This window comes from Passer domesticus, chromosome 6 (assembly GCF_036417665.1).
Source record: "Passer domesticus isolate bPasDom1 chromosome 6, bPasDom1.hap1, whole genome shotgun sequence".
Classification (NCBI taxonomy): domain Eukaryota; kingdom Metazoa; phylum Chordata; class Aves; order Passeriformes; family Passeridae; genus Passer; species Passer domesticus.
This window is the reverse complement of record NC_087479.1, coordinates 12,486,334-12,500,821: the sequence shown is the minus strand read 5'-3', so window position 1 is coordinate 12,500,821 and position 14,488 is coordinate 12,486,334. Positions and strand designations below refer to the sequence as shown.

At 49.1% G+C, this 14,488-nt stretch overlaps 1 protein-coding gene across 1 annotated transcript; it reads left to right on the top strand.

Moving 5' to 3' along the window:
• The first annotated feature begins 4,370 nt into the window (after positions 1–4,370).
• Positions 4,371–12,927, top strand: LOC135302008 (extracellular tyrosine-protein kinase PKDCC-like). Its single transcript, XM_064422589.1, has 7 exons — positions 4,371–4,904; positions 5,083–5,205; positions 7,344–7,615; positions 8,729–8,808; positions 8,913–9,017; positions 10,515–10,691; positions 12,060–12,927. Exons 1-7 carry the CDS (start codon positions 4,371–4,373, stop codon positions 12,161–12,163), a joined length of 1,395 nt encoding a protein of 464 aa, XP_064278659.1. The 3' UTR covers positions 12,164–12,927.
• The last annotated feature ends 1,561 nt before the right edge of the window (positions 12,928–14,488 follow it).

Below are 14,488 nucleotides of genomic sequence, written 5' to 3'. Positions count from 1 at the left end.
ATGAGGTCAGGCACCTCCAAGGAGGGCTCAAGGGGGTGTTAGCATGTTAAAATTCTGCAGTGAGCTCTGTCAGCCCTCATGTGCCCAAGACCAGAACTTCCTGACTGTTTTGTGCTTACCCTCCTCAGAGGATACTCTGTTCTCTCTGCAAGCCCAAATGCCATCCAGCTCTTACAGGACCACTGGCCCAGGCCTTGCTCTTTTTCCTGCATCCAAGAGTGCCTCTTGTCAGGCTGATTGCCTCCCAGCAGATGGCAAGCACTCATTGCAGATGCACCCATCAGCAGCAGCGCTCCTCAGCCTTCACAGCTCCTCTCTCAGGCCAGGCTGCCCTCGTACCACTGGAGGAGATGGTGGCCTGTGGGGCCATGCAGTGTTCTCATGGTTTCATCCTGCACCTCTAGCCAGGAGGTCATCCTTCATCTGACAAAAAAACCCAAAACAAACAAACAAAAACCTAAACAAACCAACCAAAAAAAACCCAAACGGAACAAGTTCAGGAAAGCTGCTTCCTAGTGCCCTATATGCCAACTGGGTGCTGGCATCAGCTTTGCTAAACCCTGTTGAGAAACCTCAGACCAGAAGTGCCTAGGGAGCAGCTGTGCCTGCCATGGGCTGTAAAAACACCTGGGAGCTGCAGCTGTCTTGGACACCACAGGAAAGGACAGTTTTTCTTCCTGCGGGAGAAGAGAAACATTATTTCAGTTCTAGGGCAATCATTATTGCACCAAGCCCTTGGCTGGGGCTCCTGGCCAGTGAGGCAATAAAGCAGAGCAAGGTCTGCCTCCCTAGTTCACTTGCTTGTGGGAAGGTATCATACCTTTCTAGCTTTTCACACCTTTCATCTAACTTGCTTCTTATCCTTTTCCTGGCTCTTGGGCAATACAATGAGAAATCTGGAAATGGCTGCTGTGGGGTGGTTTTTTTCCTGGGTGCCACCCAGGCATGGCCACACACAGGCCAGTGCTGCATGCCTGGAGGCTGGATGCAAGAATCCTTCTCAGTTGATGTGGAAGTGCAAAGCCAGGCTGCTCAGGACAGCTCCTGCCCCTGCACTCTGCAGGTAAGTGCCTGCCCTCCAGCAGCTCCTCTGGCTTCCACCCTGCCTCAGATGTGCATGCTTGCAGCTGGACAGGAACTGTCTGGAGGCAGCCAGAAGCTCAGCTGGCAGGAGTCAAGGTAACTGCTGCCCTCAAAGGCAAGGGCACCAGTGATGACATGTATTCCCAAGAGTCTTTATTAGAGCTGTCTAAGTCTTCCTCCTGTTCTGAAGTGGCTGTTGCAGGTTTCTTTGATCCCTCTCCCAGACCGATAAACTCCTGGCCTCCCTCTTCTGGACTGATGCCCAGGACTTTCATGTATGTGCTCAGAGTGAAAACGTTCCCCCCAGGATTTCTCCCCAGGTTTTCTTTATGCTAACCCAGGAGCTTGATCCTATCCCTTCTAGATCAGTGTCATAGACAAGACACAGGGAAATGCTCCTGCCTAGATCTCTCAGGATAGGAAGGAACCAGCTAGGGAAATCGTACCCAGAGGTGTCTGTCTTTCAGAAGGCAAACACTTTCAGTGTTGGCATGGGAAAATGGGATGCTTTCTCACCCCAGTTAGTCTAGAGCACAGGAGACTCCCAAATTTTCACCTACACTTCATGTACAGACTCATCACATTTTGAGAAAGGAGCCTGGCTAGCATTAGTGCCAGGACAATTTTTCATGATAGGAATCTCATTCCAGCCCTTACAGGAAGCCAGGAAAAGCTAAAAAGCATGGGATTCAATCACTCTTATTGAAATTATAGCATAGTCTGATATTTTCTGAACAGTGGACAGCCTTCTGCCCCATCTATAGCCTATAAAGGAATTAATGTAAATAAAGGGTAAGATACTGGTGGGCCTAGGGGAGCACACAGATTAACCATATGTGGATTTGCACCTGGAGGGGTTGTATGATGAGAGCTGCAACAGGAGGCCTTCCCTGGATTTAAGCAGGCTCTGCTGCTGAGACCATACAATCACAGAGCAGATCTCTGTAACACGTACCCATCTGCTCCACACACTGCTCACATGCTATCAAAGGCAATAAACACAGGCAGAACCCTCCAAGGAACTAAAAGACACTCAAATGACCACATACTCCAGTGCTGCATCCCTGCTGCAGCACTGTGCTGTTTCCCATTTCAGGTGTCAGCTGTGTCAAGCAAGGCCACCTCTTGTACCATAGTCTGCAAAAAGCCTTGCACAGCAGAGCCATGGTCTTGGCAGGAATCCTTAAGTGCTACTGCAAAGCAAGTAAATAATTTGTTGCTATTTTTTATGTATCTGTGAGTCTTCTCTAATAGGTCTTGATACTATTACAGTGCTGAGGACAGGCTGAAATTAGATAATAGTACACACAGCTGGCATCTATTCCCTTGGAAACACAGGTAAAAATGGATTTAATTCCTCTCCAGTGACAATGAATATTCATTAATATGACACAGATGTATACTTGATTTGAAAATAAGAGCAGTAATTAAAGAGCTATTAAGGTTAAAAAGCAACAAAGGAAATGCAGCTACTGAAAGAGCTGTTCTGGGATCAGCTTCTAACCTGTCAGTGCATGGGTAAGCACAGGAGGCCTGAGATTTTCCACTTGATTATTTTACATGTAGGCAGAATGCTTATTTTGCCTTCCCTCCTCAATCTCTGCCATCTGGAAATGACCTGATTTCAGAGTTCATTTCTCCTGCTCTCTGACTGAACAGCTGTGCTCTCCTGAGGTACTTTACTCTGTCTCATTGGCTGCTCTGGTGGTACTGAACCAACAAGAAGTGAAAGAGAAACTTTCTACAGGCTTTTAGGAGGAAAGCTATTTGAAAGTGATCATTTATACACATTATTTTTATTAAAATAGCATTGGTAATCACCCGTCATGATAGCTGACTTGCTGTGATCTCTGAAAATCTCCATCCCATGGCCACGACATTGAAGTTGAATTTCTTAGGAATGTTTCACAAAGGTTCCTTCGCAGGGGTGACTTGTGACCCGAGCAGTGTGCACAGTGTTATGAGTGAGTCAGGAGAGAGGTGTTGGCAGTGCTGTGCATGGAGGGGGGGAAAAGGAGCAGATGTGCCCAAGCGCAGTGCAGCACTGCAGGACTGAGCAGTCCCACTGCTTGATCGCAGCCAGGGCACACCCTGTGCAATCTCACCCACCGTGTGCCAGCGGGTGACCTGCCAGAAGCTGCAGGCTCTCAGCAGGGCTGTGTCACCAGGAACAGGGCAGCAGCACCCTCCAACCCCAGCTGTGCCACACATCACCTCTCTGGGGCAGTCCAGTGCCTAACTATGCCACTGAAAACATTGGGGCAGAAAATGAAGCAGGCCAGGTGGAGAGGCAGACTATACTAAATTATTTTAATTTCTAATTCTGTAGTATAAACATAAATAAAAAAGTGAATCCACCCACTTGGCTGGTGTTTCAAGCTGCTCAGTGAGGAGAATTAACTGCATATTGCCTAAATTAAAAGCAGACAAACTGCATCTGCCTCTGCCCTAAACTAACCTGACTTTCTGCACAGCAGAGCCCGGTGCAGACACGTGTCCAAAACCAGTGACAGAGCCGTGCCAGAGACCTGTCCTGCTTCTTCTCGCACACGCATCGCAAACTCTTTCCTGTCCCGCGCAGGTACACGTGTGCCACAGAAGGCAACCCTGAGCTGTGGCACCAGCCGATCGATCTCATCGCCTCAAACAAACCGTAAATGTGTGTTTTCTGCCTGCATTGGCTGGCTTTGCTGGAGGACGTGTTTGGTTCGATTTTTTCTCCCCTGGAAAAAATTCCAATCCGTGCTTAGGCAATGTATTACTGATTCAACCTATTAGGGTTTGTCCTTCTAATAAGAGAAACTTCCAGTGTTTGCTTTCTTAGAAACCGAACCTGAGAGTTTTAAGCGACAGGGAAACGTGATATCCCAGTTCTCACTGATCTTTACCCGCCGTACATCCCTCGGCTGTAATCTGCGGTACCGTCTAGCAGGGCTGACGAAATTCACGCCCGTGAAACCCGCTATAAACGGGTGCCTGCTATAAGCAGCCGTCGCTGGAGTGTGGCCGGGTGTCGGCGGGGATGTGCCGCTCGCACCCGGCAGCTCCGCTTCCCACCGCTTCCCACCTCCTCCAGAAGCGCTGAGGCTCCGCCGCCTGCCCTGCCTGGGCGGTCCGTGCCGCCGCTGCCCCGTGCGCCCGCGGGGCCGGGCCGGGCCGGGCCGGGCGGGCGGGGCGGGCGGGGCGGGGGCTCGGGGGCCCGTCCCGCCCCCTCGGCGGCGCTGGGCTCCCCGGCGCGGCGGGGCCGGGCGGCAGAGCGGCGGGCGGGCGGCGCAGCCCCGCTCTCCATGGCGGCGGCGGCGGCGGCGGCGGCGGCGGGGCGGGCGCGGCGCGGAGCCGGGCTGAGCGCGGCCGCGCTGCTGGCGCTGCCGGCCCTGGCGCTGCTGGCGCTGCTGGCGCTCCCGGCGCTGCCCGCCGGCCGCGGTGCCGGTGCCGGAGAGGCGCAGCCGGGCTTCTCGCCGCCGCCGCCGCTGCCGCCGGGCTTGCGGGAGGAGCTGCGGCAGAGGCGGCGCGACCTGCGGCGGCTGGAGGCGGTGGCGGGCGGCGGGGAGGCGGCGGCCGCGGCGGGGCTGGGCTGCGGCGACCTGAGCCGGGCGACGGCCGTCAGCGTGCTGGGCTGGGGCTTCACCAAGGTGGTGTGGCGGGCGGCGCTGGCGGGCGGCGGCGGCGTGGCCCTCAAGTCGGTGCACGGCGCGGGCAGGGAGGTGCGGCGCTGCGTGCAGCGGTACGGGGCGCCGGCCGGCTGCCGCCGCCTGGCCGCCTACAAGCTGCTCAAGGAGGTGACGCTGCTGCAGCGCCTGCAGCACCCCGGCATCGTCAAGGTACGGCGGGGCGGGGGGCTGCGGGAGGCGCTGGCACGGCTCGGCACGGCTCGGCACGGCGCGGCGGGGGAATTGTTGCCGGGGCTGAGCCCGTGGTGCCCGCGCTGTCGTCGGGCGGCCGAGATCTGCTGGCATTGGCAGCGACATCGCCCCGACCTCGGCTTCTGCTCTCCCGCAGCTGCACGGCCAATGCTATGAGAACAGCGGAGATGCTGAGCTACGGGTCACAGCCATGCTGGAGCTGGGATCCCCGCTGGAGATGATTCAGCTCCTGCAGACCCCCTGGGAGGAAAGATTTAAAGTAAGAAAACAAAGCAAAGGAGTTTTTAAAGTAGCTTTTAGACCACAAACTGGGCAAAGCGGCGAAGATCCGGTGGTGCCGCTGGGACAAACGGGATTCGCCTGGTGACACTCTGTTTGATCCCGCAAATTGTCTGTAAATCGTTTCATTTTCATTCCTTTAAAATCACATTAACACAGCCCTGGCTTTGTGTCCCACGGTTAGTTTCTTTCTCCTTAGAGCGGTGTTAAAAGAACTTCATCTGGGAGGAGATAGACACAAAATTGTACTCGGTGCTGGGGCAGTGGTTAATACCTTCGATTACACGATAACATTCGTTTTGCCTCTATATTGCCTATACATACACACACACCCCCCCCCCCCCCCCCCACACATATATATATATGCAGAAGGGCTTTGGTCAGGATGCCCCTCGGCAAACCCGAGTCTGACTTGGGAAAGCCACATCACCATGCTCCGAGTCTGTGGTTTGCTGTGTGTTACCTGTTGAGCAACCTGACCCTCACCATGTGTTTATGTGATGTTTCTGATTTTGGCCCTTTAGGAATTATTGTAGTAAAATCGCTACTAAATTGCTTTCCTCCTGCTGTAGGTGCTAGGATTGCAGCCCTTCTAGTGAGATCTGCCTCATCTCCTGGGCATCCTGCACAGGGAGCCATGTGCTCCCCAGGAATATAAATGACTTGTGACATGGCACTTATTTTGGTTATAGCTTGTTTTACAGTTTGCCTCACAGGCTCAGTTGGGGGTTCAATACTATTTGTTTGGGTGCCAGGAGGCAAAAAAAAAAAACATCATGTAAAAAATCAAGGGTATCTTAGTGTCAGCAAGAAATGCTTTGGGCAAAAGAAAAGCACAACAAAAGTCCTAAAATAAAATTTCAGTCTGCATGTGGTCCTGAATGTTGAAGGGGAGCCTTGCCATGTGAGCCAGAAGGGGAGCGTGGCAACCGCTCGCTCAGCTGTGGGATGCAAAGCTGGGATTCTTATGATTGCTTCACTAAACAAGTTAAAGTAGCTCCAGAGCTTCCCCAGTCATTTCTCTTGGCTTGGGGAGTTTTACTTTCTTCAATTCTGTACTGGTTTCTACACAGCTTTCCTAGCACCTCATCTTCTCAAGCATGCCAAAGTCTCGTGTAAGAAACCCATGATGCTGGATTAGCTGGTGGTAAAGTTTGGTATGGTGGCGTTAGAGATTTCAACAACCTCTTGACTGCAGAAGACACTAACTCAGAATTTCCCTGGCACTGTCTAGTTCTATTTCCTAATTAGGGTGTCTAAACATATGGGATTCCCTTGTTATATGAGCCACATCAGATACCAGGGATTGTGTGAGCTGCTCCAAGGGAAAAAACCCTCGTGCCTGCACAGATCACTATCAGCAGTGGCGAGGGGTGACGTGGGGCTGCCTGGCACACCTAGCTGAGGATGCACTTTGTCTGATGCCAGAGTTCCTGATACTGAATGAAAACGGCTGCAAAAAACTGCTTGAGCAGTGCTGCTGCAGTATAAATGCATTCCTCCAGCTCTGGTTTGTATAAAAATAATTTACCAAGCCTTCTGCTGGGTCAGGTATTGTCCAGCCTTTCCCTGCTGCCAGAAAGTTGTCATAAAAGCAAAAAAGCTGGCAATAAATACATTGCAAGCTTTGACTAATTCTTCAGAAGCATGATTGTGTGCCCAAATTCATACTGCTGAGGGATGCAGGAAGGCATGAATCTGGTATTAATGACCATGGAGCCTCAGTCTGTATTGAGCAGCATGGGGGAAGGGAGGGGGATCTATTTTATGCCAGACTGGGAAAAACCCTTCTGATTTCAACTAGCAAATCAACATAGCTCCTGAAACATGAAGACTGCTATTGTTTTCCTCACAGCTTTCTCCTCTAGCTCTTCAAACTGCAAATGTCTCTTTTTGTGTACACACGTTTTTAAAAAATGTTGCTAAACTACTTACCAGTCAAATCCTGTGGCAATGTTGATAATAAATTTTGTAGCATACATATAATTACCTTTTAAGTTCTGTATGCCTTTTTTCTCTTTTAATTTAATTGAATGCCCTCCCCTTTGTTCTACTTCCAATTTAATAGCTGTTTTTCATCTGTTTTTTTAACATGCATATTCATCTTCTCTTTCTCAGATTTGCCTGAGTCTTGTGAAACTGCTGTTTTACTTGGCACATTCCCCCCTGGGTTCAATAGCCCTCCTGGATTTCCAGCCAAGGCAGTTTGTTATGGTGGATGGAAACCTAAAAGTGACAGACATGGATGATGCCAGCACCGAGGAGCTGTCTTGCAAGGAAGATAATGACTGCACACTCGACTTCCCTACCAAAAGTTTCCCTCTCAAATGCTCTGTGGATGGGAAATGTGAAGGAATAAATGAAAAGAAGAATCTGTTCAATGCGTATCGGTATGTCCAGCTACAGGGGGGAAGATTTGGGGTGGTTGAGCTCACACCCTGCCATGTAGCCTCTGGCACCTTGTTCTTCTTCCATGTGGTGATTGCCCTCACCTCTGGCAAAGGGTAGTTAAGGATCACTTTGAAGAAAGTGATTTTCCTTATAAGGCAGGAAAATAGTGTAGTTGTTGTCTGGTGGGAATGAAGGCATCTTTCTTGTGCTGCTCCCTTTCCCCAGTGCCCTCTAAAAGCTTGCCCCAGAGCTTGCACCTGTAAATTTGCTGTTTACCAAACAAGCCCTGGTGCTTGACATCCATGGGCTGTGCTTACTGAAAGCAGTGGCAGTGCAGGCTACCTGCCAAACCCCACCAGCTCTGAATCCCATTGTTGGGAACAGGCTGGCCAGCGCTTCCCTTCATCTCTGAATCTCCCTGTGGGCTCCTGTGGGAGAGCAGGGGGGCAGGTAACGGGCAGGGGGCTGAGGCTGCTGCAGCACTGCACGTGGGCCATCAGCTGAAAACACAGGGACTTTTGCTCACCACTGATGCTTGGCAGGTCACATCCTGGAGGGAAGCCTTGGCAGCTGGATATTTACACAGAAGGACTTAGCAAGGGAGCCTGGATTTCCAGGATTCAGTGCTAAAGGGTAAATCCCTGCATAGATTATTGCAACCTTGCAGTTGCCCTTGTCTCTTGTGCACTTGTTCCCTAGGAGAGGAATTTTGTGGAAAGGTCAGGAAATGAGTCATCCTGACTTTTCAGGGGCAGTGAGAAGGTCAAACCTTTTCAGGGCAAGAGAAAGATCTTGTGTGAGTCTTCTTTTATACAGGTCTTTTTTTTTTTTTTGGTGGGAAATACATTGCTTAGTATACAAAAATAGCCCGGGGAAGGAGGGGAAGCTTTATTGCATGAGACTTTGCAAGGTAGATTTCATGCAAGGACCAGGCTTTCAGCCCAACTCACAAGAACCATCTGAGGCACCAAGATGTGCTCAAACATAACTTTGTAACCAAAGCAGACTTACTAGTTGCATATGGATAATCAAGTCACGGGAAAATGTAGACAACTTAATCACCAGGGAAATGAAGGCACTGTATTCTAATCAGCCTGTGGGATTTTTTGCAGGTATTTTTTCACCTATCTTTTGCCACACTCTGCACCGGCAGCTTTGCGGCCCCTTTTGAGCGATATTCTGAATGCAACAGGTATCAGCTGTTCATAAACCATATTCATAAAGTTCTTTGTTAGAAGTCTCTAAATGGTCTTTCATGGAATTGCTTATCATTGTCATCTTTTTCCTTAAATGTAGGTGATTTACGATATGGAATAAATGAAACCTTGAGAGCTTTTGAAAAGGTTTTACATCTGTACAAGTCTGGGCTCTATCTTCAGAAAAGACCTCTTCTTTTAAAAGGTAGTTGAATTTGAATGCTCTAAGTATCTACTGAGGGAGTGAAGCACTTGGTAACTGGTCAAATTCTGGTCTCCCCTAGGTTTAGGCTGTTTATAGTCAGTAGAAAAAGCACCAAAAGTGTCTCTTTTGAGCAGGCTTTTGTGGTTTTTGGTTTTGTTGTTTGGTTTTTTTTTTTTTGTTGTTTGTTTGTTGGGTTGGTTTTTTTGTTTGTTTGTTTGTTTGTTTGGTTTTGGTTTGGTTTGGTTTTTTTTTCCATGGAAGCTATGCATGGTTGTACTGCTTTGCAAAGTAACAGCAGTGCAGACAATCTGCATGGACATTGTTTGCACTGCTTCTAAATACTCTTCTCATAGTATTTGGGATAGCAAACTGAGTGGCTTCTGTCTTGGGATATCATTATCCTTTGGGCCAACAGGTCAGTTGATATTCAAACTTCCCATTTGACTGTGTGGCTTCTGTCTGCTGAGCACAGGTCATTGTGCAAACATAGAGCGGGGAGGTGGCAGTGCCAAGAGGAGTGTGGCAGGGTGCCTGGAGCCTTGGTACCCTCTAAGTTCTTTTTCTCTGAAGATCTGTCTATTGGATGGATAAATGTGCCTTTATGAGGTGCATTCCTCTGAAAAGGACCCATTCAGTGGTAGAGATGATGCTGATCAAAAGGAAGTTTCAAAAATCCAGTGGTTACTGTGGCTTGCTTTTTCCTGAGCATTCACATGAGGTGGTGGGTGATGGTGGCTTGCAGAAGGAAATATCTTTGCATGTGAAAGAACTATAATTTGCACTGTTATGAACAAAGATATCTAGTCATTTGCATGGAAGGACCAGCAGCTTTAACAGGAATTACTGGTATTTTCCAACAACACCTGTCTATTGGCTTCTGTGCCAAAATGATCACCATCCTAGAGGTGTGGGAAGGTGGGGAGAGACTCTTAGCAGTCAGTGAACAAAACACCTGCTCAGGCTTGTCAGGTCTTTTGTCAGGTCTCCTTGTCAGGAGCAGGATCTGGCCTCCCTTTCCCCAGGGGGGTTCCTCAATCTCCTGTTTCAGTGGGTGGCACCATGGTGGGTGGGTCGGTCTGTGCCCCTTGTACTTGGTGCTGGATCTGTGATGAGCTTCTGCTGTTGAGGCTGGGGTGTAGGAGGGGCTGTTTTGAGGTTGGTTTCTCCAGGGAAAACATGGAGGGCCTGTGGCTTTGCACAGCAGCCTCCTTCTCTTACCTAGCCGTGTGGTGGCACCCCTCTCCCTTCACCCTTGAGACCTCTGACCCCACTCCTACATCTCTGGGGGAATTGCTGTCCTGTGCTCCACCGCAGAACCAAAGGGCAAGATCTGGGTTTCTTTTAGCTTTGCAGCTCCACCTCCCTCCACCTTGGCAGGTCAGCTCAGTCTGCCAGTGTTGCAGTCCCTCTGAGAGTTTCACTGACTGAGTGTGTAGTGTCACTGTCTCTGAAAGTGCACCCGGAGTGTTTCCCCAGGCACCCTCTTTCTGTCCCCAGACTACATCTCCCTGAAGGGCTTCCGAACGGTGGAAGGAGAGGACTACAAGTGCTGGCCCTCCTACAGCCACCTGGGCTGCCTGCTGTCCATCCACAGCGCCGAGGAGGCCGCTGCCATTTGCAACTCCCAGCTGCAGTGTCAAAGCTTTATTGTCACCCAGCACAGGACGTGGACAGGTGAGCTTGGGCAATGTGACAGGGTGCTGCCACGTGGTGCTGCTGCCTTCCTCCAGTGCCTTGAGTCTACAGGCATGTGTAAAAGCTGCCCTCCTTATCATCAAGCTCAGATGGCTGCCACTGTGGGCATCCAGAAATCCCCCGGGTGTTTGTAAGGAGACACAAGAGCAATTATGTTCTCCCTCTGCACCTTTTTTCCTCTACAAATTTTGCTCAGGACTGCCAGGTATTGTTAAACACTTACTCATTTCTTGCAGAGATGGCTTCACTTTGGTGTTAGGCTAAACAATCCCTGTGGTATGTATAGTTTGCAGAGCTGTGGGGATTTTAGACATGAAAGAAGCTGTGTAAAAGAAGGTGGTTGCTATTGTTATAATTAAAAGAATCATAGCTTACGAGTTGTTATCCCCTTTATCAAAACTAAAGCCTCAAGCCAAGGGATTTCCAGAATGTCCCTGTAATTAACTCTGATTATAGCCTCTTACAGTTAGCATGTTTTCAGAATCATTTTAAATTATCTCATTTAGCTGACACTTCAAGCGTGGGCTAAATTGTTTCTTGAAGTAAAACACTAAATGAGGTAAATGAGTGTTTTCATTCACAGTGGTGCTGAAGAATCATGTTTTGTCAATTCACATGACATTTTAAAAAACCCTCTAAACTATCAAAAATGCAGCTTTTCTGAGGCTTGTGTGCAATTGGCTTATGGCAAACTAGTTACGTAAGAGCATTTACATGCATGCAACAAAAATCTCTTTGAGCCACCAAGTTTGACACCAGCAATGGATCGTGTGAGTTGTGCCTAACAGCACACCTGGCTTCCTCACAGGGCAGCTCTTAGTGCTGTGTGTAGTGCCTGCCTGGAAGGAATCCTGCTTGAAACCACCGTGAGGATGCAGGAGAAGCACGTGGGACAGGGACCCTTTCTGCAGTGCCCTGCTGGGGTGCTGCTGATCCCTGATGTCCTGCACCATGTCTGAGGTCTTTAGAGGTTCCCTTGCTGACATTTTTCTTCCTTGCAGTTTCATGGTTCATCTTTGCAGCCAAAGATGCCAGAACTGTGTGGCTGAAATGCCAAGTGCCTAAGTTTGCCAGCTGGATTAATGAGAGCTGTGGCAATGTGCTGGTCTCTCCTAGGGCTGCTTGGTAAAGCAAAGCAAGATCTAAAAGCCTCTGGGGTTGGATGATGCATTCCTGGTGCACACTCTAAGCATCTGGAATTTACTGGGAGTGTAAAACTCATCTATGGCAGGGCAGAGTGACCCTCCACTGGGCAAGCAGTGTGTTCCTGTGCCTTTTGCAATAAATAGCATGGGTCAAGGTGAACCTCTCTCCTCTATTAAACTTGCATTTTTATTTCCTTTCCAGGACGCCCACTCGCCTCATTTCAGAGTAGCTGGACTGATTTAATACCGGATACCAACGCCGTAGTCTATATTAAACGTTCAGCTTCCTCAGGGGAAAGACTTTAAAGACAATGAGATCACATAAAATGATCCTGGGAGGAACAAACTGCTGGGGAGAATTTCATCTGCTGGAAAGAATGACATATTTTATTTTGCTTTGGGATGGGATCTCCCTGCCAGCTCAGATAGAGTCAAATGCTGCTGTCTCCTTGATCAAAGCTCAAATTTCTCATTGCTGCTCCACTAGCTTCTTTTCTGTTCCCACACTGCTGTTCCACATAAATGGTCTCAGTTTTAGTCAAATGTTGCTAGACTGTGCAATACTTAGCTTTGCTGCTTTGGCCAGCTTGTCAGCCAAGAAATAGAAATAGCTTCAAGGGATCCAGCTGGGGTAGGCTTTGTTATTTTAGTCACTTCCAAAAATCTACAGATAATGCACTTTGGAGAAGGCAACGGCTCTTTCTGCAGCTACAAACTGGGTTTTCTTACTACTGCAAATGTAAAGGGCTGGATTTCAGTGATGGGGCCAAGGTTGAAGGGTTGGGATCCATAACCGGAGGTTGATGATGGGGGTGGTCCTCCAAGGAGGGTCCTGATTCAGTTCCTTCCAGTGCAGGGGAGGGAAGTGGTGTATAGGTCAACACTGGATCCAAATATCTGTGTGTTTGGATGCAGGATTTGGGGTTGATCCTATGTGATTTCTAATACCAGCTCCCATGTATCAACCTTGAAGGTTTTTCTCTGTTACTTTCCATGAAAGAGCGAGACATTCAAATTATTTATATGTAAGGTGTGACTTTGTATGATAAAGAATAACTGTTTATTCTAAACATGCTGTGAGAAGTTTTTTTTTTCCTTTAATTGCCGAAGTCTTTACTGTAACCAAATGAAGAAATGCCATTGTTTCCTACCTTCAGGTGACCTGGCATTGTTACCCACTCCTGTGAGTGCTCCAAGCAGTGTATGAATGTTCCTGAGCCCCCTCAGACACTTAGGTCCTGAAGGGCACTGTGGCTTTTACTTGCAGGCTTCTGAGCATAGAGGAGACTATGCAGGCCCAAGAGCCTCCTGCAGCTGCTCTTTGCTAAAATTGTAGGTGTGGCCCCTGAAAAATAGCTGGGGTTAGTAGAATTTCAGACTGTGATAGATGACAGTGTAATGTGCCACTGCTGGGAGTCCCTGGAAGCAGTGACTATCCAGGACCTCTTCTGTAGCACTGTTGGGAAACCTAAATCACCACTGACCTCATGTCTCCTAGGGAAGGTCCCTGGCTTTGTGCAGGGGAGCCACACTGCAGCCTCTGTGTGATGCCACATTGTTATCTGCTTGTCCCACAGCAGAAATTACAACTTTTGGGACACGGGCAACAACTGTGTAGCCAATTCCATGTGGGACCTTGTGGCAGCTGGGGCACCCCTGCGCTGAAGATGCTGGAGCTCTTGCCTGGAGTCATGCTGTGTTTTTGATGGTCTCTCCCCCGTTACCTAGTGCGGGAGCCCACCTTTCAGCTCGTTAGTACTCAATTAACCACAGCCATGCCTTTGCATGGTGGCTTTCTCATGCACTGGAACCCCCGCTGCTTACTCTGGGGCTGGAGGACTCGCTAGTGGCGTCAATTATTGAGAATTCCTAGTTAGCACAGCAAGAAAGCTCTTGTGATGATGACATTGCTGCAGGCTTTGTGGCAGCAAGGCTTTGTAAATGGGCAGGGACAGACCCCTCTCTCCATTCCAGCGGGTCCTGGGGAAGTTGAAGGGAAGGTCCTGCCAGGGGTCTGCTATTGTTTTACACCGACCCAGTGAGCATGGCTTCAGACACCTGCTGTGCTCTACAGTAGCAAGAGGTAAAGGGAATTTATTCCACATCTCCCAGCCTCCTGAGATACAACAGAAGTACTTCCCCCAAAGCAGGGCTGTGCAAGGGGTCGTTTCACAGAGGAAGAAACAGAATGCAAAAATTGAAGTGGTTCTAGTTTGTGTTAGAAAGACCTTCCCATCTTAAAAATTTCTCCTGGTAAAAAGAACATTGTGTATTTTAGTCGTGTGATGCTTTTTCACGTGGCAGGCTTTTCTGTCGAGTACTCATTGCAGGGTTGCTGCCAGTCACGGGCAGCCCCTCGGCACATGGTGAAGTTGCAGGGAATGCCAGTGTCACTTGGATAAATGCAGCTTCCAGCATCAGACCTGCAGTTAGACCCTGGCACAAGAGACCATGGATCATGTCCTGAAAGTTTTGAACACACAGTGATTAACAAGCAATAATGAAGTAAAAATAAAAAAGTAAAGAGAAAGGGAAGCTAGGCTTTAAAGAATTGCAATGCTCGATCTGCTGTTGCCATAGCAAGTGGCTTTTGTAGGACATTTAGACCACCCTATGCAAAGGAGCAAGCAC

What these genes read in the sequence shown, in the direction of transcription:
- LOC135302008 (XM_064422589.1), top strand. Translation starts at nt 4,371, where the DNA reads ATGGCGGCGGCGGCGGCGGCGGCGGCGGCGGGGCGGGCGCGGCGCGGA. An exon ending in CCTGGGAGGAAAGATTTAAA is followed by an intron (nt 5,206 to 7,343) that starts GTAAGAAAACAA and finishes TCTCTTTCTCAG; the next exon opens with ATTTGCCTGAGTCTTGTGAA. An exon ending in AAGACCTCTTCTTTTAAAAG is followed by an intron (nt 9,018 to 10,514) that starts GTAGTTGAATTT and finishes TTCTGTCCCCAG; the next exon opens with ACTACATCTCCCTGAAGGGC.